Below are 21,731 nucleotides of genomic sequence, written 5' to 3'. Positions count from 1 at the left end.
TCAGGGTAGGGTGACCCGTCTTGAAGTTCAAAATGGCCTTGACGCATAGAGACTACACAGTCGCATGGATATGCGCGTTACCCATTGAGATGGCAGCCGCAAAGCTAATGTTGGAGACATTCCACCCTCGACTATCACAGCCGCAAACCGATCACAACGTCTACACACTCGGGAGCATCAGCGGCCACAACATCGTTATTGCCTGTCTGCCCTCCGGCGTTTATGGAATCACATCCGCTGCGATCGTCCTCGACCAGATGCTCTCGACGTTCCCTCAACTCCGCTCCGGCCTCATGGTCGGCGTCGGGGGTGGTGTACCCGGTCCTGGGAAGACTGATATTCGCCTGGGAGATGTTGTTGTTAGTATGCCGACTTCGGGCTCCACTCTTGGGGGTGTCGTTCAGTATGATTATGGGAAAACACTGCATTATGGGACCTTTCAGCAAACTGGATCGCTCAATAAACCTCCACGGTACTTGTTGACGGCGATATCGCAAATGCGTAGTGAGGATTTGATTGGGGACATTTCAAGTCGGATTGAGCAAACGATATCTGATGTACTTGCATCAAAAGAGCCGAAGGTCCGAGATCAGTTTTCGCGACCCGATGACGACTGGTTGTTCAAGTCTAGCTATCACCATCACCGCAGCGACGATGCCGACTGTTCAGCATGCGATCACACGCAGTTGGTTTTTCGTGAGCCTCGAGGCTCTAAGAATCCAGTCATCCACTACGGTCTCATTGCATCTGGTAATCAGGTCATGAAAGACCCGGTAAGACGAGACGCCCTTGCACGAGAGATGGACATTCTATGTTTCGAAATGGAAGCTGCGGGCCTCGTGGATCAGTTATCTTGTCTTGTCATCCGAGGAATCTGCGACTACTGCGACTCCCATAAACACAAAAAGTGGCAAGGATACGCAGCGCTCACTGCGGCGGCGTACACGAAGGCGCTCCTTAATGTGGTCCCCTCCCAAGATAGGAAAGAGCCAGCTTGCCAGGGGTGGGTGTCGCCTTCCCCCAGCAACCTCGAGCGCATTAAAGACATTCTGCAACCCTCTGTTCATCCCCTCGACACATTTCAAAATATTGGAAAGCGGCGCGTTCCAGGCACTGCAGACTGGGTTAGAAATGAGCCGCTGTTCCGGGCGTGGGCTGAATGCAACGACAGCCCGGTGCTGTGGGTGTCCGGTACTCCAGGATGCGGCAAGAGCTTCATCGCACAGAACATCATCGCTCACTTTCTCGAGCGTTTTCCTCAATGCGACGCCACTCGTCAGAACCGCACTTCAGTTGGATACTTCTTTTTCAGACACAATGATCCCGAGACACGCAAGTTCCACCGTGCATTGAGGGATGTCGCTTTTCAGATTTACCAGAATGACCCTTCCTATCGAGATTACATCCATGCTCACTGCCATTCGGCTGACGATATCAAATCAATCCACGCTGCATGGAGAGTTCTGTTCATGGATAACTACTACAACTCCCTCCCGAAAGGTGAGAGCAGCGTGGTTCTTGTCATCGACGGCGTGGATGAAGCTTTCGAAGATGACTGCCGGGAGTTTCTGAGGCTGGTCTCGGATGTCGTACACAGTGAGTAATTGAGACCTAGGCTACATCGGTGCGGAAAACAAACTAATCTCAGGCATCAATTAGACCCCGCCAAGTGTCGCCTCAAGCTCGTGCTCCTCGGAAGACCAGATATATACGATGATCTGGTGGAAGCTTTCGAACAGCCTGTTCCTACCATCCACGTCAATGCCGACAAAAATACTGGGGATATCACAACCTACGTTAAAAGGAGCATCCGCAAGTCTCGGCAAATGAGTCGGATTCCGAAGACACAGCGCCTGACGATTGAGGAAGCCTTAATTACTAAGGCCGAGGGTATGTTTCTTTGGGTTGATCTAATGCTGACAGAGCTCAATGGGAAGACCAGAGCTGGTAGTATGCTGGAAAGCCTTCACAAAGCCCCGAAGGGCCTCGATGCGATGCTAAGACACGTTTTGGAGACATTTAGCGGCAGGCTTAATGATGAGGAGGCAATTGACCTTAACATCATCCTGGCGTGGGTGGCGTGTGCGGATAGACCTTTGAGCTTGCGCGAGCTAGATGAGATACTGAATGTTGAGCTGGAAACTCACGATGATAGGTTGGCCCTGGAGGACGCTCTGCGTACGCAATATGCCTCCCTCTTTGTACTGAATCGGGAGGACGGTTTTACAACAGCCGACTTAGTCGGAGGGGCCAACCGGGGCGTTAATCAACCTCGAAATGACGAGTCTGCTGGAAACAGTGACTCTTCTAGCGAGCCGGATCCGGAGCCAGAGTTCAATTCCGAGCCACATACCACCAGGGTCGTCTTCTGCCATGCCTCAATTCGGGACTTTCTACGCAATCCTGACTATGGAAAGGTATCTGCCGGAGATGACTCAACGCCTGTTGGCGTTGACATCGTCCAGGCGAGCTTGAGCACCTTGAAGATGTGTTTATTGGCAATAGCCAAGGGACCGTTGGGGTCATCTGTGCGGGACTACGCGCTGCGCTACTGGGTTAGCCAGCTGAGGCATCTTTGCCAATATTTGGACAAAATCAATCGTCAGCAAAGACAAGAGATCATTCTTCTGCTTTGCACGATCCTCAGGGGTGCAAATCTGGAACTTCTTTATACCTACGCTGCTCCGGAACCAGTTATCGAGCTTATCAACGGTGAGACGATGACGTTGATCATGTCACTTTTCGCCGATGAGGAATGTGTCAATACCATCGACGACACTGAGACCCGGCAGTGGATCCGCCTCTGCCTTGAGGAACCTGCTCAGGTGTTCGTGCCGCTAGGCCTTGAAGTGGCTGAAAGATGGCTTATCGATTCTTGGGATCCGGCGGTTTTCTGCATGGAGATTGTTCTCGCGGTTATTGTTCTCCTTGGAGAGGACCCCCCTGAATTGACAGAACGTCCGTCTGCTGAAACCGTCCTAGAAGTGGCCAGATGGGCACAATACGAAGAAAACGCGATCTGGCATCACCAGGTCGGGGCGTGTCTCAGCTCTCTGGAGCATTACGATGCAGCTATTGAACACCTGACTGCTGCGCTTGCACTAGAGCCCCTATGGCGAACCAAACTGGATCTTGCTGAAGTGTACTGGAAACGCGATTGCTTAAACGATTCCCTTCGGTTATTTAGAGAGTGCGAGGCGAATTACGCACCGCCACTTACGACCCCTCGCACCAAACACAAATTTGATCCCGTAAAAGAGAAATCCCGCGACTTGGCTAAGCTCCGCGTGAGAATGGGAGTACTTTATATCCAGCTAGGGGACCACTCAAGTGCTACAAAATTGCTTATGGAATCGATCAGGCTTTGGGATTCTCGTTACGTCTGCACCGCCGTGTACCTTGTTATTCGTGTTCTCGTTGCATCGGAGTCCGCCCGACATGAGAGTATAATGCAAGTGCTGAAGATGATTGACTTGCATCCGTGGTCCTATATTGAGACCGTTCTGTTTAAGGTTCTCGAGTGCAATTATATCGGGTGGCATAATTGGGATAACACTCAGTTGCTGTTGGTATTTGCCGTCTCCGCAAAGCGCTGTGATGACCTGCCATGGCTGGAGTGCAAGTACCAGACCTTGATCGAAGGAAACAGTCACTACCCGGACACCGCTATATGTTTGAACGAGACGCTCGCTCACCTATATGACAGATTCTTGGGCGACGAATCTAAAGCCATTCTGATTTGGAAGAGTATCATAGCCCAACGCAAAGTTCCCGACTCACCCTGGTACGAAACATTCTGCAGAACGAGGAATCGTGCTGTTGCTGCCTACGGATACCGGCTCCTAACCAACTGTCTGCGAGAAACTGGGAACGCCCAATCTCTTCTCGTATGGGAGCTGGAGAAACTCTGCGACGCCGAGATTCAATCTCCTTCGTGCAATCATGTTCTCTTCGATGGCCAGCCGGGCGTTTACATGGGCATATGGCATAGGTTAAAGGGACGAGAACATGAGGCCAGGAATTACTTCAAGCCATACGTTCTCCAGGCAGTATCTTGGCGGGATGGAGAGAGTAGCAAACCTGTTATGCACCTACAGCGCATCCTCGGCCATCTCTTCGCCATGATCGGCGATGACGAAGACGCCATCACTCTCCTGCAACACGTTCATAGCCCCCTGGACTTACGCGATGGCACATCGGCCACACCTGAGGAACGCATGGCATCCCCCTGGCCACTAGTTGTCGAAGATCGCGTCTGGTACTGTCATATCTGCCTCCGCTCGTGGGGGAACTTTGTCAACTGCAACGTCTGCCGCCGGTGCAGAGCAGATATCTGTGAGGAATGCATCGACAGTGTCAAACTGGGGGATCCGGAAATTAGCTATGCTTGTGATGCCAGCCATGAATGGTTGAAGATTCCGGCCCCGCCTGGCGTTCCCGGGACATATCCGCTGAGTCGGGGAGGGAAGACCCTTTCGATCGAGGAGTATATGAAGGCTGTTGAGAGGGACTGGATGTGATTTGTTTAGAATGAGGCTTTTCTTTTTCTTTCTTTTCCTCTTCCCTCTTTTTGTTATATTTATGCCGTGATCAGGGGGTTACCTTACTGGACGGTTGCTGTTGAGCTCTCTGCTATGCGGGACGGGGATCGGAACGCCACAATCTACAAATTTCCGATACCTTGTTAAGGGTTCTCGCGGCTTCGGTATATACTGAGCGTTTGACCCGTCCAGACCCCCGCAGCATTACATAGATATATGTCTCATGTAAGTGGCCTCGACTCTTTCACTTAAACGGTTCAGATTTTCGTCGTTTACTCCCCAGGGACACAAGCTCTAATCATGCTTCCAGATTATATCAACCCAGCAGCCTTACCCCCCTCTGAATTATGAGCCACGACCTCAGTCTCCACACGCATATTATCCTCACCCAGCCGAGTAACTCCCACGCAAGTCCAAATAGGCTGGTGATTCGGCATGTACTTCTCGAAGTTCCGCACCATCACATCAAGCGCCTCGCTGTTAATAAGCACATGGTACGAGTTCACTCCGAAGACCTAGGACGAGCCCTTCCCTCAAGCACCCTTGAGATTGCGCTGGACGTTGGCAATGGCCAGGTCGATCTGGGCATTGGTTTCCTTTTCGAATTCGCCTGTCTTGGGTTCCCAGCCGCCTTTGAATCAATAATTAGCAGGGTCTGGTGCTGTGACTATCCGGTGAGTCTATGCTGTTATTCATACCTTGCCCGGCGCATTCGATGCGGTCTCCAAGGCGCACGGCCTGGCTGAAGCGGAACTTGACGTGTTTCTCGTCGCCAATGTCCTTGTATACGTAGTATTGGACGTGAGACATTTTGAATGTATGAGGGGAGTTGAAAATAGATGACAACGGTAACTTTTAAGTCGATTGAACGTCTAACTGGTAGTTGACTAGACTTCCCAGGTGGACGTTATTACTTTGAGTTCGGGTGGAGAGTGGAATCTGAATTCTGTTCCGTACACAATGCCGAGGACGCTTCATACTCACCCTGCAACATATTCTCGAGTACGAAGTTCGACGGGCGACTTCTCCTGGAACTTGTTCTCGTACGGGAATGTATGAAGCGACATTTTCAGTGCTTGCCATCTCCGGCATGACGATTGGTGTGTCGAAGGCACTGTGAAAGGAGAGAATACTTCCGATACATTCTCACCATGAATATCACGATCCGATTCGATGTTGGATACATGGGGATCTCTCCTTGCCTTCCCGAAGAAAATCTGGAACCAGAAGCCTGCGCGACGCCGACTCATTGCGGGGGAGTCGCAGTGGCGTACGGCCAATAACTATCAAACGACTTGGCATTCTTTGAAGGTGGGTTAGCTCGAAACCTAGAGCCAGCGATCATGCTAGTGGCTGACGCGAGATAGGTCTCTGATGGCCCATCTGGAGCCCGCGGGGAGCTCTTTGTACAGAATGTTCCTGCTGCATTCTTACCCTCAAGCGTGGGTCTCAGGGCGACCTGGGACCATAGATCTAGTTTGCATTAGCTTTCCGCCTCGTGGCACTACGTAGTAGTCTCGTGCCTTTTCTGTTTCTTCTCGCTCCGTGCCTCTGACGACACCAGGAATCAGACCCCGTCGACAGCAAATATGCGTGGGCGGTTCAATGCTCCATCTCGACCTCGTATCTCTGTCCGCGCTCCTTCGGCGAGACTCTAGGCCCAGAGCGGCTGTCGATCACTGCACTGGCTCCTGCTGAACAGACGGAGTAAGCAATGAGCGTCTTAATGGTAGGGCCCGCTAACTCAAATGGTGACGGCCACTGGTAGGTGACGGTACGTAACCTACAAGACTGAACCGAGTCTGGTACTGTGAAGGTCATGAGTTACCAGGATGGGGCAAAAATGGCAGACGCTTATAGGAATGAGTCGGAGAACGAAGAAAGTCTAATCATCGAATATCGCACCAAGTGACTGCGTTAATGGCATAAAGGTCAGAGGAATAGCTAGGGCAAAAGAGGGAGTAGATTCTGCAGATGTAACTTATCATAGCAGGAGGTCATAGTAGGACTACTTCATCTCAATAAGGCGGCCTCTACATAAGCGAATATAGAGACACGTCGGCTACCCAAGGCTACCAATCAGCTGCCTGCTTCCTAGATAACTTCGTCTCTGCTAGCTCCTACGAGACTACACACACATCATCGATTTCCACAATGTCTCCTTTCTCCCACGGCTTTCATACCGATACGGCATATCAACCAAACACTCTCTGTAGGTCCCTGGAAGATTTCGAAGGCATGCAGGTAATATTGTTGTCATACTACCGGAGTAATATGACGCAGGGTGCTTCGACAATCAATAGGAACCATGACGACACTGGTGGAGGGCTCGATTTATGCGACATCACCGACCAGCCTGGCAAGCGCAGCGGGCGAAAGGTTACCTGATCATTTCTCAGTCTCCCGAACGGCTCGCAACTTTGCCGCCTCCCGGAATCGTCGCAGGGAGATGTAGTCGCCAGCCTTTTCCGCGACCAAGTAAGGCGTATCACGGCAAGAGTCTTTGAGATTATGATCTGCGCCTGCCTCCATCAAAGGGTAAATAAGGTCGTGGTGCTCATGCAAGACAGCCACTAACAGCGGTGTCTGTCCTAGATCATCTTGTGCATTCACGTCCACCCGCCCCGTTCCGATCAGTGCCCGGACAATCTTCAGGAATCCCCTTTTATTTGCAAGTCGCAGGGGAGTTCGACCTGCACCATCGGGATAATCGGGATGGACACTTGTCGCTAGCAGATCTTGGACGGTCCTCAGGTCGTTGGCAAGAGAAGCATGGCGTAATCGTGCAATGGAGCGGTGTTCCTCCGTTACAGTTACCGAGTACCGCTGCTCAAGCATATCCAGAAAACTAATCTGCCTCGAAAACGCGGCAGCGAGCACCACCTTTTCATTGACCGCGGCGCGCGTCTGGCATGGGTACCCTGACTGAAGATAACTAATGAAATCTCCGCCGTGTCGCGCGTTCTGTGTAGCCCCAACAACGAGGCCCGGCGTAATCACCGCTGGATCAAAGAGCCGGCCCAGGAGCCAGGTGAGCGTCGCTATTCCGTTCACGTTTCGGGCGGCGGCCTCGAGGACAGCCCCGGTTATTTGCTGGTTTGACCGTTTCAGGAGCTTGGAGAGCATGTTGGGGTGAGAATACCGGGCAGCGAAAAGCAGGGTTTCCTCGTTAATTCGGCCATGTGGATCACCGTCACTCAACGCCAAGGCCGGGATGTCGTGCGGTCTGAAGAGCATGGCAGTTTGCAGTAGTTTTTATCGGTGATGGTAGACCAATACGTACATCGTTTAGAGAGAAGATCCAAGATCTTCGTCCCACCTTCCTCGTTTCTTGCGGCCGTGTTGAGAAGATCCTCAGTGATGTGGAAGGACTGGTTGATATTGTAAAAGAAGCGAGAGAAGGTCGAATCCTTGTGCTTTATTTGCAGCTGCTGCACAAAGTATATCCTCATCAATAGGGATCTTACTGTCGGGCTTTTTGAAGAGGTAGTCAACGTAATCGAGTCCATTCACATCGTTGGTACAGGCAGCCTTGATCACTGCAGGTGTGACAACGAAATTGACTAAGGTGCTGTTTAGCAGGTAGTTTGTTGCAGTACTCATGTGACGATTCCCACCGGCTGCTATCAAGCACGGTTCAGTCAACTGGAACTGGCCTTGCACATGATGATCAAATAGGTACTATAGAATTTCATAATGTTGAACTTGAGCATGACAGGTGGCAATAATGATGTCCTCGGTCACAGGTACCGGCTCTTTGAATTGTGTCATTAACATCAAAACGAGGTCAAGACCACGGCTCATACTCCCACACGCGGCAATGACCATGGCCCCTGTAGGGGATAGCGAGTCTCTAGACTTGTTTATTAGGAGCTCGAGGATGTCGGTTCCGTGTATTTCATTCTTGCATGTAGAAATAACGATGCTTCGGTTATCGAAACAGGGTACCTAGAAAGCTCCAGATTCGGATAGTCCTTTAACTAGTAGAGGATATCCTGATCGTCACGGCTGGAGATAAACAGTTTCACTAGAGTCGACGAATTATGGAAAATATTGGTGAACATGTCTAAGATCTCTGCTCTGGTGTCAGGGTCGCATTCGTCGAGTGCGTCAATGATGATACTAGCAACTGGGTGCAGTGCGAGCAGGTCAATTATCAACGATTGGCTCTCACCCAAGGTCAGACGCTCTGCTGCAAAGCCCTGAACCTCTTGCTCCTCGTACCTTGCAATCGCCGGTTGCAGCAACGGGCCTGTTGGACTAGTGCGTGCCAGTTGACGAGCTATGCTAGCGATAACCTCGCTAGGGATGGATCGACTCGGCTCCGCAGGATTTCGCGAGCAGTAGAAATAGACAGGAAGAGGCGATTGGCCGGTCTGGGAACTCTGCAGGGTGTCTTCGATAACAGCCGACCTGAGATGGTTAGCGTTTCTCGTCAATAGTATCAAAGCATCACGTACACCAATTTACTGTTTCCATATTCTGGAATACCATGTAGCCACAAGATAGATGAAGCGCTGTCATCCTTTCACTTCTGTACACAGGATCAGCAAGCAACCAGGCTCCGGTGCCGGACAGAAAGTCCAAGCGAGCCTGCTTGTGGTGCTTTTGGTATGGCTCAGCAGAGAGCCACTGCAGGATTCTCGTTTGTTTAGATGCTCTACAAACAGCGCCAGAGTCAAGACAGTTAGTAGCGGTGATAACTTACCCTCGAGAGTGTCCCGAATTTGTTCGATTGTCCGGTCAATCCGCCTAAGTGGGGTGTCCATGTCGTTTACGATTGTCTTCAACTCAAGGTGTTATTCAAGTTGTTCTGCGACGTTAGGGCCCAATAGGTCCCACCAGTAGTTGCCAAAACTTACTCTCGCGACCAACAATTGCCGCGCATCTATCGACCGTGATTTGGGCACCGAGAATACCCTGGAAGTGATTCTCGAAATCCGGGGTGATCAGAAGAACATTCTTGACTGAACGTTCTGTCGGGGTCAGGCCAAGGTCGCGGAAGAGCCAAATACAAGGGAGATAATCTACTCAGCGTGCCGTGTTGAAACTGGGCTTTTGCCTTTGCAAGATAAAGTAACATTTTGGCGTATAGCACCGTCAAGCCCCTTTCAAGCTCCGGCGCAGCGCCTGATGTTGATTGCAGGAATATCTGCTCGAATATCGTATATCGAGGTATCATTTCGGCGAGGGAGGTCGCGTGCTCCAGGATCAACTCGGCGGCATTAAAGTCGCTGACCGTCACCTCCAACAGGAACCTAATGCCGGCCCATGGCAACGATGCATGGACGGGATCATACTGCACAGCGACATCGCCAACTTGTTTAAAGTGTTCAATCCACCTGACGATCTTGGCAAAAAGGTCCCGAAGAAGACCTTTCCCTGCTCTTCCTCCAGAATGATATCCGACGCTTCTCGCATCGCTGGATTTCCTTCTCAGTTAGGCTGAGGAGATCGGACAGGATTTCGAGCTTATCGGAGCGTTGGAAATCGAGGTTTGCCTGGTCCTTTTTGCTCAGGGAAGTCGCGGCTTGTGTCCAGAGATCGTCACTAGAAGCAGATTCCAGTCAGTCAGCAGCTGTCCTTCGCCCAGTCGGTCGGACTGTAAATACCTGGTTGGTCTCGAATGCGGCTCGCGCTCATTGCGATAAGCATCGCCGGACGCGTTTGGGTCGCAAATAAGCGATAGAATCATCACGAAATTGACGACGGATTGTCGAGGGCAGGGCAGTTGAAGGTGCTGAGATGGAAACCCCGTCCGACATCTTGACGACGTTTCCCTGCATTGCCTCAGCCTGTCGCGGCGCTTGGTGGACGCATCGTGATTGGTCTGTCGCTCGGGTCTCTCACAGCCATCGTTGTAACGTAACTAATGGGAAAAACCTTGGTCCATTCTCAGCAATAAATGTCGAAGTCAGAGATGAATGGAGAGATGAACGAGATGAAATGTGGAGATGAAAGTGGAGGAATGGACGGGGAGGTTAATATGTATAGGCACTGTGGTCAATCTGGCCTTGGCTTGGCAGCTCCGCCTGTTGCTCCTGCCAAGTCCCATGGTCCTTCACCTGAGGCCTATTAGGTACTATTCACAACCCACATGGGAAGGTATTTCACCAAACGTCCACGAGAAAAAGGGTCTCCTTTTCATTGGTGATTAGATTTCTGCCCCGCGGTCTACTAGTGTCGTACCCCAACACTGTACCTACACCCAAATCGAGGAATATGTATAATGGTAGATACTGCGAAGGAAGAGAAGATATCAGATTTCCTGACGTATAAGCCCAACCAAAGCTTCAATGTGATCTACATGACTATCGTATATAACAGAGAATAGCAACAACATATACCAACTATCGCAGTCCGAGCGGACAATGCTCCTGAAGCGGCCTAATCACATGCTCCGCAATAGACTTGCACAGGACACCATCATCCCAGTCCGGAGTCGCAAACTTAGTAGCAAACATACACAAAAGACAGCGTTTGATAGCCTCGGACTGAAACTCGAGCATATCGAACTTGGTTTCCTCAGCCCACATGTGAGCCAAATCGCCTCGGGAGCCTGGATCCGGGTGTCCTTTACTCGAGCGCTCGGCGCGATAGGCGTCAAGTGTCCTCCAGTGCTGTATTTCGAGGAGGAGAATGCCGAGCTCCAGCGTGTACTCACGCACACTGCAAGTCTTGCAGCCATTTGTGATACCATTGGTCATGGCAAAGCGTTCTTCGACGAATGGTTCAGGGATGGTGCTTTTGGTGAGAGATGAGCTCTCTATGGCTGATCTGGAAAACCGTACGGACCTGGACGTGAGTGGAATGCGGAGCCAGGGAGTTGATACCAGTTGGAGCAAGGATGAGGCGACTGTTAGGGATAGCGCTATCTTGGGAAGTGCCAGCCAGGGTCTCCCAAGCTTTCCCTGTAAAAGGTATTCCAGTGGTACGAGGTCATCTGACAATTGTAGGATGTGCCTCGAGGGGCTGGTACCGGAATCCTGAATTTGACAGTACGTGAGTCCTTTATTCTCCGCAAGGGCCAGATCGAGGATATGACCACGTTCTCTTGCTAGTCGGATTGATGCGCACAGGTCGGCCATTGCAGCACTTGGGGGCGCGTTCCCGGAGAGTCTGGCGAGACGTATGTCCTTAATATCGTTGATTGACCTAAGGTAGCCGTCAGTATATCAACCAGGCGTGTGCTGCAGACATCATACAGCGTTTTATTACTACTGTTGTCTTCCACTACCGTTATATTGCCCTTATACGTAGGCACTGGATCAGGCAGAGATAGCGTAGGCGAGAAAGAGACTGTGAATGTTAATCGTGGCTTGGCTACACCACAGCGCTGGTTTTCGTTGGATTCAGACCGGCTCTGCAGGAATAGTCGCGCTTCGTGCTGCGAGTGGCAATTAGTCGGGTAAGCCCCTGAAATCGCCGTGTAGAGCCGCGTCGCATGATCTCGGACTGTATTCATGGCGGAAACAAACGTCGAAACCTGTGTCGAGGTTGAGTGCCCCAAGGCCTGGATTTTGAGGGCGGTTATGCTGTCGCTGACGCATCGAAGTGTTGATATGGCGGTCTCCAATCCCTGGATAAGGCGGTCGAGCTCCTCTCGTTTGATTGGGAATTTAATCTTTTCTGGTAGTTCGGATTGCCCTCCACTTGTTGGGTACGACTTGACGAGGTCGGTCATGTTTCGCTGTTGAGGGAGCAAGTCCTGTCAGTCAAGGCGGCTACCTGATCTCAGCAACACGGTGGCACCTACTGGGAGGGGCTCGAGGCCGTCAATACTCTCTATCAATTGAGCCAGAGCCGCATGACACCTATTCACGGCTTTGTAATATATTGCACGGTGATCTCCTAGGTAGTCATCTACTGCATCCGAGACCTTCGAGTCGTTGAAGATAGCTGGACTGAGCTGCGCGCTCGCCGGCTCGTGCGGGACATCGGCTTTGCTGAGAGTCACGCTTATATCGGCGACGAGGAGGAAATGTTGGGTCTCCAGGCATTGAATTAGCCGCCGCAGGACTGGACCTTTGGACCGGAATGAAAGCCGGCCCTGTCTCTCGCGGTATTTCTTGATCGAAGCAACCACGACCGGGATCACACCGAGAACAACGCCAACGATCTCCAGTCCGCTCATTGTCGCAGAGGCATAATAATGGATGATCGGGCGCGGAAGGCGAGAGATGAAGCTGAGGTTCCGTTGTCAATGTAGAGCGGGAAGTGCGGGGTATCCAGAGCCTCGTCGTCGGGCACATCATATCCCTGCACAACTGGACGAATCTCGATACGAATTCGTAAGCACCTTTCTGCCTGACCGTCGGAAGTCAGATTCTGAAATCATCTTTACAATTCATTCTTGACTCACTCGCGGCCGGCAACAGGATTCCGTCGCTCGCGAAACTGGGTGTTGCACATAAGTCACGATGGACGGCACGCTTCAGTCAAATGAGTCGCTCAGCGTTGTTGGTAGAGATATTCCACGCAGGTTCTTTAGGTTACTCAAAGACCTTGATTCCGAGCTCCAGGCAAAGGCGCTGAATGAAAAGCAAAGATTCGACCTCTGGGCATCCAGCCTGGGACTGTACCACACGGGGCACAGTTCTCTCGATTACCGCTTCCGTGACTCCCCGCCATTGTTCCAATACGCGCTGGGGCTGCTCAAAGACCTCAATGAGACTCTAGCCATAAGTAAGCTCTCTCACTTCAAGGCCTCCGTTATGGCCTCGCTAACCTGCACAGTTGCCGAGATCCTCGAGGAGGACACTCTTCCCAGGGAGGTTGGAGATGTGTCTGATGATAGTGATGACCCGGGTAATGGCGATCTGTCATCAGACTCACCAGAGGAAATCACCTCGGACTATCTCTATAACATCTCGATAACGATAGATAGGCTTTACGCACTGTCGTTCAAGATCCGCAACCCTACCATGCGAACTGGCCTGTCACGGGCCGCAAAGTACACGCATATAGACCCAGACACTGAGGTTGATCTCATAGACGAGTTCAAAAAGTGGGATATGCGGTTCATGATGGATTTATTTCTGGACTGGTCACCGACGTGGAAGGGTATCGACCTGGACCAGCATTTTCTCGTTGCTCGTCTGGCTGCAGCAAATACTCGTCGCAGACAACAGTTCAAGTACTGGGAGAAACGCAAAGCCAAATACGAACATGAGCACCTTCTAATGAGAGACGAGGATACTTTAGACCCGCATCTTGATGGACATGCGCAACCGACCGATACAAGGATCTCTGACCATGATCAACTATCTGACCCAACAACCGCAACGTATATCCAGCCAGATATGATGAGCGACGACGGATCTGCGGTTTCAAATGAAAGCGATGTTATCGCTGGTGACGAATCCCTCCCGGATATCAATGTATTACCCCCAACTCCCGACGTCAGCCCCGACAGCAAAGAGTTCGAATGTCCATACTGTTATATTATGTGTGACCGAAAAACATTACACCAAAGGGCCTGGGAGTAAGTGAACCCAAGATAAACTGAAGATAATTTCAAACATTGACAGGCTCCTAGGACGCATATCATCCGTGACCTGAGGCCATACGTCTGCACGTTCCAGGACTGCAAAGATCCCGATCAGCAATATGACACAGTGGCCGATTGGCTATCCCACGAGGCCTCCAGGCACGGGCACGATCCCACAACGGCTCGAGACTGCCCATTCTGCTCGGACGGCAACGTTACCGCAGAGCATGTAGCACGACATATGCGACGTGTTGCTTGTTTCTCTCTCCCACGCTTCAATTCGGAAAGTGGGATCGGCGATGCCGGGACCGGGGGTCATGAAAACAGGGCTGAGGTCGATATCGAGGCATTCTGTGACCTTACATCATCATTTGACCAATTGGAGCAGCCTATGAAGACTGTTCATCTCATACTAGCAGGCTTTGGAGAAATGACCGCCGAGCTGCGCCCGGATGAGCCGACCGACTCATATCTTATTCCGCGATTGAAGGCATGTTTCGACCTGGATGAAGATATCGAATTCACATTCAGAAACAAGAATAAGTCAGAAATCACCGTTGGGTATGATCGTCTGGACGACGACATCACTATATTCGTTGAACCGTCTGGTACCACTCTAGAACGGCAAAGGACCCAAGATTCGGATTTACCGATGGACGCGGCGCCCGTTGAAGAACAGTCTGAGGTAAGGGCCGAGGATGCACAAAAGCAAAACGAGGCAGAGAAGAAGGAAGTAGAAGGGCAACAAATGCAAGAACAGCATAGGCATGACGACACGCAGGTACCGCCAACACAGGCACTGGTAGAGGTTAGACGATCCGAGAAGGAAGAGCAAGAGCGGTATACCGCGAGAGTAAGTACCTGATGCACGATATGGATCACCTTGTCTAACGAGGCCGCCGTTATTAGATACGTGATAGTCACTCGCAATCACATACGCATGAGTCCTCTAATCGTTCCGGGGAATTGGTATGTATTTCGCCCAGAGATCGAGAGCTCGGCTAACATCACAGGGGGGGCTCCGCACCCAAGGTTGCACTACGGCTGTCGGCATAATTTCTAACTCGGGCAATGCTGCAACCACCATGTCCGGCTCACGCAATCAGGACTCCTACTATAACGGGCGTAACCGTCCTTCCGGTGAGATGGATAAGCCCTTTATACGCGGGTGAACATGCTTACGGTTGCTCTAGGCTCTCACAGCAATCGACGCTCCCGTCACGCGGGTCCATTAGCCGAACTCAGGTTTGTTGACCGAGATTCTCTTGATCTGCTTAAGCCAACTCTTCTTGCTTAGGTCGCCTGCAGCGCCTCGGAACCCACCTCCTGCGTACGACAGGACAGCTCATTACCAGGAGCCGCATTACAGTGTCCCCGGAGTTTCGACACACTCTAGATCTTCGGCATACTTTGATTCTCTGGGATACTCTAGAAACCAAGGATACTCTGGACAATCCGCATACCCTGAATACAGACAAGGCACTGCAGTTTGGCAGGGCCTCGCGTACGAAGAGGACTTTCAACCCTCACCACACGCTAGATACGAACGGATCCCCAGGAACGAACCGGGCCCCGGATACGAACCGGACTCCGGATACGACGCAGACTCTAGATACGAGCAGGTAGGTTTTGTCCTCAGCGCTGAGAACGCCTGCTAAGACTTCACCAGGAATACGAAGACCCAGACAGCCACATAGATGACCGGTTTGGCCGCCATGATTATGACGAGCTTTTTGGTTCTAGAATAAGGATAACACCTGGGGTAAGTCTAAGAGCTCTTAAGCCCTCCAAAAGCATCTAACTGAGACCGAACAATTAGCATCCTAGCAGGATCGCTACTCAGGGGGGGCTGGACCCGCGTGAGTGCCCAGGTTAATAGTAGTCTTTATACCCAACTAATATCGTATAGGCTACGTTGTCCAACAAGCAGATTATTTCGCGCCAGGCAAGGTACATTCACAGACATCCAATGTGTTGCAACATTTGACTAAGTCGGGTCTCCAGGTATTTTCAATACTATGGCATGATAATGATGGACGCGATGAGCGGGCTTCCGGAACACATGTCAGCGCCGGCCCACTCTTCAGAGGAAGATATAATCAGGCAATCTACAGTACCATCCGCCGAATGGTAGTAATCAGGGCCTTCGACCAACACTCGTGGTGCTTGTACGTCATTTCCAATCCCCATGGTACCACACACTGACAAATATAAAGCTCAATCTCCACTTATGGCGGGCGGGGGCTAGCTAAGCCGGGTGTCAACGTGTGGAAGCATGCCATTGTTCACATGAGAGATACTCCGCCTAGGCTAGGACCAAATGAGCCGGAGCCGACGAAAGATGCTATTGAGGTAGATCCGGAAAGATTCGACGAGACGCTTCATCCAAAGTCGAGGTTAAATTTCGGCAAGATCTACACGGTGGATCACGCCGTCAAGGTACTGCCCATTGGCATAATAGGTGAAGCGTCCATGCCCAAGTTCATTGCCTATGCAAGAGCGGAGCTAGCAATTTATCGACCTTAGGATACCACTAGGATCTCATTTTATTCAGCATCCGCTCGGTCATTTGATATTCCGATATTTCTAATCTAGTTTAGTCATTTACCCCTTTATTTTATGTATTTAGTCGTACATCGCAGCTAGATGGAAGAAGCAGAGACCTCCATATAGCAGGCACGCAGCAAAGGTTCGATACAAGTCATTACGTTGGACCCGCAAGTTCGACACAATTAGAGCCGGCCCAGCGACGGTGCAATCACGTGCTAGTGCACGAACGAGCCAACCGCCAGGCGGTCTAATGCAACCCTCACATCGACCTGGGCAGAGAAGAGAAGCACCAGGCTACGACGTCAACAGTTATGGCGAATTCAATACCTCTTCGCCAGGTGGGATGGACCCCTATGGGGAGGCCGAAACGGAGGACTATATGATGGAACCCTATGACTATAGGCAAGACTATCCGCAGTATCATGACTATGGCCAAGATTATCCGCAGGATCAATATCATAGTCATTCAAGGTACACGGAGTACGAAACCGACGACGACGTGACGAGGGCCCATGACTATCCTCTAGATCATGAACAGCAAAGCCGTTCGACGCCCACGGATTATTTGGACCCGCTCTCTGAATTGTCAAGGAGGAGTTATTCGGGATGGGGCAGGGCCCAGCCAACACCGACCACCAGCGACGCGTCAGGGAGGTCCAGCACAAGGCATTTTCGCGGGCCGCTGACTGGAACCCCTGGAAGAGCCGCATAAGCACACTCACTTGATAATATTGCCGATTGACCCGAGTTTGGGCCAACATTTCATTGATTATTTGACGCCTTCAAAGCCCAGGCGGTGCTATTGCTGTTGTATTTAAACTCAGATGACTCGCAGGAGACCATGCTCCACAGGTACCATGTGAGGTGTAACTTATTGAGCTGAATATACGTGGTGGAGCAGAAGGTGTCAGCACAGGGAGAGGATGGCAGATTTGGATTAGGGAATACTAGCCTGAAGTGTCAAACTTTAGCATTTTCGCGATCCTTCCCCAAACACTATTCCAGAGCCACAGGGGGATATGGTATGACTGCGCTTGCGAGTAGATAAAGTACTAGAATTGGTAGAGCCCCCTGATGTTGGACGATCCATTCCCTGCCACCTCTAAGCAAACCAGATGCCTCTTTGTAACCGTCATAGTCATGTGATGCGGCATGCCTGTTAGAAGCCCCGTTCCTTTATCTTCCACGAAAGGTCTAGCACACACATGTCACATGTCTTCTTTCATGTCATCTAGCTGTATCTAGCGATTCCCTAGCTAGATAGCTACATCGCTCCTACACACATGCATGTATTATCATTTGCTATGCCTGAGTTCTTTCCTGGAGCCGGAGCGGGCTCTGTCAATGCCGCCATTACCCCACGATGCACCGCGCTCGTTGGTCTTGTGGGGCCGTGCGCATGGACCGGCAGAGCGAGAGGTGAGAAACAAGCGGGGCGGGTGCCGGAGAAAAATTCCCTAATCCGATCAGGAGGGCTAGCGCCGGACAAGTCTTCGACTCCGTGGGGTGATGACAACGCGGATGGGGCCGCATTGACTTACAGGATGCAATTGCAGGCATGCATATCATTGAAAAGTGGGCGGACGTGACCTGGAAGTTGATAGACTTCGGTGCCCAAAAGAGCAATCTCCTCCACCTTGAACAGGCCACTAACCTTTTCGATTCTTTCGGGTAATTTAGACCCGAATCTGAGAGGGAAAGTACACCCCAGGCATGACTTAACTACAACTACAATATTCATGGGGATGGGGAGCTTGAGAAAAACATATAAACCCTCTCCCCTTCCCTTGTCTCTCAAAGCCAACAACCAACTGGCTCTTTCCTCCACCTCTTCACTTCATTCCTATCAGATCAAGTCAAAATGCCCCCCAAGAAACTCGCGGTCGGGGCCGCCGGACTCGGCCGCATGGGCAAGCGCCACGCATTGAACTTTCTCAACCGCGCCCCCCGCGCAACCCTCGTCGCCGCGTTCTCGCCAGACCCCGAGGAAATATCCTGGGCAAAGCAGCACCTGGAGCCGCACGGCGTGACCCTATACACCAAGTACGAGGATATGATCGCACACCCCGGGTTGCAGGCTGTTGTTATCGGCACTGCGACGTCGGTTCATGCGGAAGAGGCTGTCAAGGCTATTGAACGCAATCTCCACGTGCTTTGTGAGAAGCCGTTGAGTATTAGTGTTGATATTGTATGTTCTCCCTTTTTCATTTCCCTCTTCGAGGGGGACCGGGGCTAATATTGGGATAGTGCAACGAAGTCGTCTCCGCAGCCCGCACCCGCCCACATCTCAAGGTAATGTGCGGCTTCTCTCGGCGCTTCGACGAGTCATACAGAGCCGCCTACAAGAAGGTCGAAAATGGCCTCATCGGCCGCCCCTCCGTGCTGCGCAGCCAAACATGCGACAAGCACGACCCATCGGGCTTCTACGTCGAATACGCCAGCTGGTCCGGCGGCGTCTTTGTCGACATGGCCGTGCACGACATCGACCTGACCCTGTGGTTCTTCGGCTCAGACATCATCCCCAAGTCGATTTCGGCTTATGGTTTGACAGCCGTTACGCCTGATTTGAAGAAGCACAATGATTTCGATAACGCCGTGGGAATCGTCGAGTTCTGGAACGGGAAGATCGCGTACTACTACTGCTCCCGGATGATGGCGCACGGCCAGGAAGACGTGACGGAGATCATCGGGACAGAGGGCAAACTCAGCGTGAACCTGAACCCCGCAGATAACCTGGTGAACTACTACCACGCCGGCGGAATCACGCGCGAAGTCCCCGCTACATACTGGGGCCGCTTTGAGCAGGCCTTTGTGCGCGAGACGCAGGAGTTTGTGGATGCGTGCTTGGACGACACGCCGCTGCCGATGAAGTTGGGGAATGCGGTCAAGGCGGTGCAGATTGGGGCGTGGTTGCAGGAGGCGCTGGTTTCGGGGAAGCAGCTCAAGTTTGATGAGACGGGGAGGAGGGTTGAGGCATCCAAGATCTAGATGAGTGTATGAGAGATTGAATAAAAGGTTTCTTTGTTGTTCTTCACTACCATCCCCATGATTGTTTTAACCGGTCCCTGGAGTTTCCTACGGGCCAGCCGAGGTCGTATTCTAGCTCATCGAGTAATCCGAGAAGGGCTTGTTGCTCAGCTCGATTCTCAAAGTGTTCGCCACATACGACAATACCCAACAACGCCGTCGTCAACGAAGGAGGGTTCTTCCGGTTATGTACGGCGATCCCACACAAGCGCAGTACGCACCCTCTCAACTCTTCACTCAGCGCACGCATAGCAGCCCTATGCCCCAGTCCCAACCTCGGTATATTCGGATTATACACAGCCAGCAATATCCTTGCGAGCTCAACATGCTGCACACCGGCGATATGCAGATTCGTCAGGTAGCACAGCTCCGGAAATACCTCGCCCTTGCTCTTATCCGGTTCTCGGAAGTATATCGGTTCGAAGCTCGACGGAAGAAGATCGACCCATTTCTGCTCGAGAGATTTCAGATGCGCCCAGCGGTCTTTGGCCGACGTCCCGTCTACTTCGTGTGCTGGGGGTTGGTGGGAGTTGCCGTAGCAGAATTCGAGGACGTCCGCGCAGAATATAACGAGGCGCGCTGTCCAGAGGGCATCTTCGGCTGGTGCAAACGAGCGAAAGACGTCGCAGCGCGATAGAGACATGTTGAACGGGCGCTGCTTGAGAAACGCCGAATATACTTCCTGCCGGAAGGCGACCCAGAAAGCTGCCTGGCGGAGATCCGCCATGTACCATCGTTTATTCTCAATCGAGGCTGTGTTAGGCAGTGAGTTTGGTGAACTGTATGTTTCCGCCGCTATCTCCAACTCTGCACTCGCAACTGTGCTGCCCGGTATGGATAAGCTCCGCCCAGGACTCAGCGGGACATTTGGGATCTGCGCCTCGATGAAGATGTTTATCACGCGCAGGAACAGTTCGCTGTCCCGCTCATCATCTTGCAAGGGATAGTCAACCTCCTCATAGAATCGCAGAATAATGCCTGCCGCCAGAAGATCCTCGTTTCGTGTTTGCTCGGGGTTCGCGCCCAGCGTCAGCAAATCATGGATACACTTGTTGTGGTAGTGGAGTGCCGTTTCATCGGTAAGATCATGCAAGATACGCCCATCGTATTGCACTGCCCCAGATTCCGTCCTTTTTTTCGGGACTCGGGTTAGATGCCGCGCAGAGGCTGCCAGTATCGCGTTCATAAGTGGCGGGCAGCGTCGCGCGCGCTGCGGAACGACCATCTGGAAATGTCGATCGGGATCGCAGAAATCGAGCCATGTACTCAGGTGGTCGATGTAGTAGCGGAAGAGTAGGAATTCGAGGGTATTGTGCGTGGTTGAGAGGGATTGTGGTGGCTTTACTAGACCGGCCATAACCGACCTGGTGATCGATGCGACCGAAGCAGTAGCCGTGGGGATGGGAATGTTGGGTGGAATATGACGCCCATCTCCATCTTCAACCCCGTGGGCAGCTTCCAGTCTTATGGGAGTGTCTGCAGTGAAGGCCGGCGGTTGTCCAGCCGGTGATGACAGTGTTCCGATAGTCTCAAACGGCATTCTCTCTCCGTAATGTGTCCCTTCTGAGCCAACCCCAGTTCCCGGAATTTCGAGAGCCGGTTCGGCATCGCGCCCATGCACCACCATCAACTCGGGCGTCTCGTCGATATACACCAATCTCCCTGCGACAGCTGGATTAGCTAGATTTCCTAGTCGCCTGAGAGTATCTACTTACTCGGAGTCCCCCTGCTTGCCGATCCGGAAAACGCCTCTCTACCACTTGAACTCTGGCCGGCAATCTTCCCAGAGACATCACTAAACCGAATGCGACTTTTCGTCCTCGTGCATGGAACTTGATCCTTGCAGCAGCGCTCACAAGCGTCATCGCTCGACCTACTCGGCTCGCATCGTATGTGCTTCTTTGTGCAATCGAGATGTCAGCATTGAGCCTTCGCGACCAGTCGGGATTGTGGGGCGGGACTTATCTGCAGTGGTCGCAGGTAGCGAGCCTGCGCTTGCGGGTTACATTTGGCGATGGGTTATCGAGTTCCGGTGGGTCAATGTTGTTGTGTATGTTTGGATTCATTTCAGACGCGTTGGAGGTGATGGGAGAGATTAGTGGAGGTCGGGAGAGAAAATCGGA

The 21,731-nt window shown here is 51.9% G+C and overlaps 9 protein-coding genes across 9 annotated transcripts; 3 read left to right on the top strand and 6 right to left on the bottom strand.

The window, feature by feature from the left end:
• Positions 1–32: 32 nt before the first annotated feature.
• On the top strand, positions 33–4,520 carry BJX68DRAFT_268002 (uncharacterized protein; the record flags this gene model as incomplete). Its single annotated transcript, XM_071045962.1, has 3 exons — positions 33–1,596; positions 1,660–1,890; positions 1,924–4,520. 3 exons carry the CDS (start codon positions 33–35, stop codon positions 4,518–4,520), a joined length of 4,392 nt encoding a protein of 1,463 aa, XP_070897780.1.
• Positions 4,521–5,074: 554 nt separating this feature from the next.
• BJX68DRAFT_268001 (uncharacterized protein) lies at positions 5,075–5,351 on the bottom strand (the record flags this gene model as incomplete). The annotated part of the gene is made up of 2 exons (XM_071045961.1): positions 5,075–5,172; positions 5,240–5,351. 2 exons carry the CDS (start codon positions 5,349–5,351, stop codon positions 5,075–5,077), a joined length of 210 nt encoding a protein of 69 aa, XP_070897779.1.
• Positions 5,352–6,929: 1,578 nt separating this feature from the next.
• On the bottom strand, positions 6,930–7,778 carry BJX68DRAFT_268000 (ankyrin repeat domain-containing protein; the record flags this gene model as incomplete). The annotated part of the gene is made up of 1 exon (XM_071045960.1): positions 6,930–7,778. One exon carries the CDS (start codon positions 7,776–7,778, stop codon positions 6,930–6,932), a length of 849 nt encoding a protein of 282 aa, XP_070897778.1.
• Positions 7,779–8,521: 743 nt separating this feature from the next.
• BJX68DRAFT_267999 (uncharacterized protein) lies at positions 8,522–10,236 on the bottom strand (the record flags this gene model as incomplete). Its single annotated transcript, XM_071045959.1, has 6 exons — positions 8,522–8,954; positions 9,002–9,023; positions 9,404–9,517; positions 9,573–9,860; positions 9,952–10,091; positions 10,154–10,236. 6 exons carry the CDS (start codon positions 10,234–10,236, stop codon positions 8,522–8,524), a joined length of 1,080 nt encoding a protein of 359 aa, XP_070897777.1.
• Positions 10,237–10,891: 655 nt separating this feature from the next.
• Positions 10,892–12,675, bottom strand: BJX68DRAFT_267998 (uncharacterized protein; the record flags this gene model as incomplete). Its single annotated transcript, XM_071045958.1, has 3 exons — positions 10,892–11,696; positions 11,747–12,231; positions 12,298–12,675. 3 exons carry the CDS (start codon positions 12,673–12,675, stop codon positions 10,892–10,894), a joined length of 1,668 nt encoding a protein of 555 aa, XP_070897776.1.
• Positions 12,676–12,961: 286 nt separating this feature from the next.
• On the top strand, positions 12,962–16,557 carry BJX68DRAFT_267997 (uncharacterized protein; the record flags this gene model as incomplete). Its single annotated transcript, XM_071045957.1, has 12 exons — positions 12,962–13,226; positions 13,278–14,025; positions 14,080–14,884; positions 14,941–15,000; positions 15,045–15,171; positions 15,225–15,276; positions 15,329–15,653; positions 15,701–15,793; positions 15,851–15,890; positions 15,941–15,981; positions 16,036–16,199; positions 16,248–16,557. 12 exons carry the CDS (start codon positions 12,962–12,964, stop codon positions 16,555–16,557), a joined length of 3,030 nt encoding a protein of 1,009 aa, XP_070897775.1.
• A 163-nt stretch (positions 16,558–16,720) lies between these two features.
• Positions 16,721–17,161, bottom strand: BJX68DRAFT_239382 (uncharacterized protein). The gene has a single exon (XM_071040523.1). The coding sequence runs from the start codon at positions 17,045–17,047 to the stop codon at positions 16,841–16,843; it is 207 nt and encodes a 68-aa protein (XP_070897774.1). The 5' UTR covers positions 17,048–17,161; the 3' UTR covers positions 16,721–16,840.
• A 988-nt stretch (positions 17,162–18,149) lies between these two features.
• Positions 18,150–20,137, top strand: BJX68DRAFT_239381 (uncharacterized protein). The gene is made up of 2 exons (XM_071040522.1): positions 18,150–18,769; positions 18,829–20,137. Exons 1-2 carry the CDS (start codon positions 18,443–18,445, stop codon positions 19,567–19,569), a joined length of 1,068 nt encoding a protein of 355 aa, XP_070897773.1. The 5' UTR covers positions 18,150–18,442; the 3' UTR covers positions 19,570–20,137.
• BJX68DRAFT_276452 (uncharacterized protein) lies at positions 19,593–21,674 on the bottom strand (the record flags this gene model as incomplete). Its single annotated transcript, XM_071048100.1, has 3 exons — positions 19,593–21,270; positions 21,324–21,507; positions 21,615–21,674. The coding sequence occupies 3 exons, from the start codon at positions 21,672–21,674 to the stop codon at positions 19,616–19,618; spliced, it is 1,899 nt and encodes a 632-aa protein (XP_070897772.1). The 3' UTR covers positions 19,593–19,615.
• Positions 21,675–21,731: the final 57 nt, after the last annotated feature.

Source organism: Aspergillus pseudodeflectus (assembly GCF_044049435.1).
Source record: "Aspergillus pseudodeflectus strain CBS 756.74 chromosome Unknown BJX68scaffold_28, whole genome shotgun sequence".
Taxonomy (NCBI): Eukaryota; Fungi; Ascomycota; class Eurotiomycetes; order Eurotiales; family Aspergillaceae; genus Aspergillus; species Aspergillus pseudodeflectus.
The sequence above is the reverse complement of the archived record's forward strand: the minus strand, read 5'-3'. Positions and strand labels throughout refer to the sequence as shown.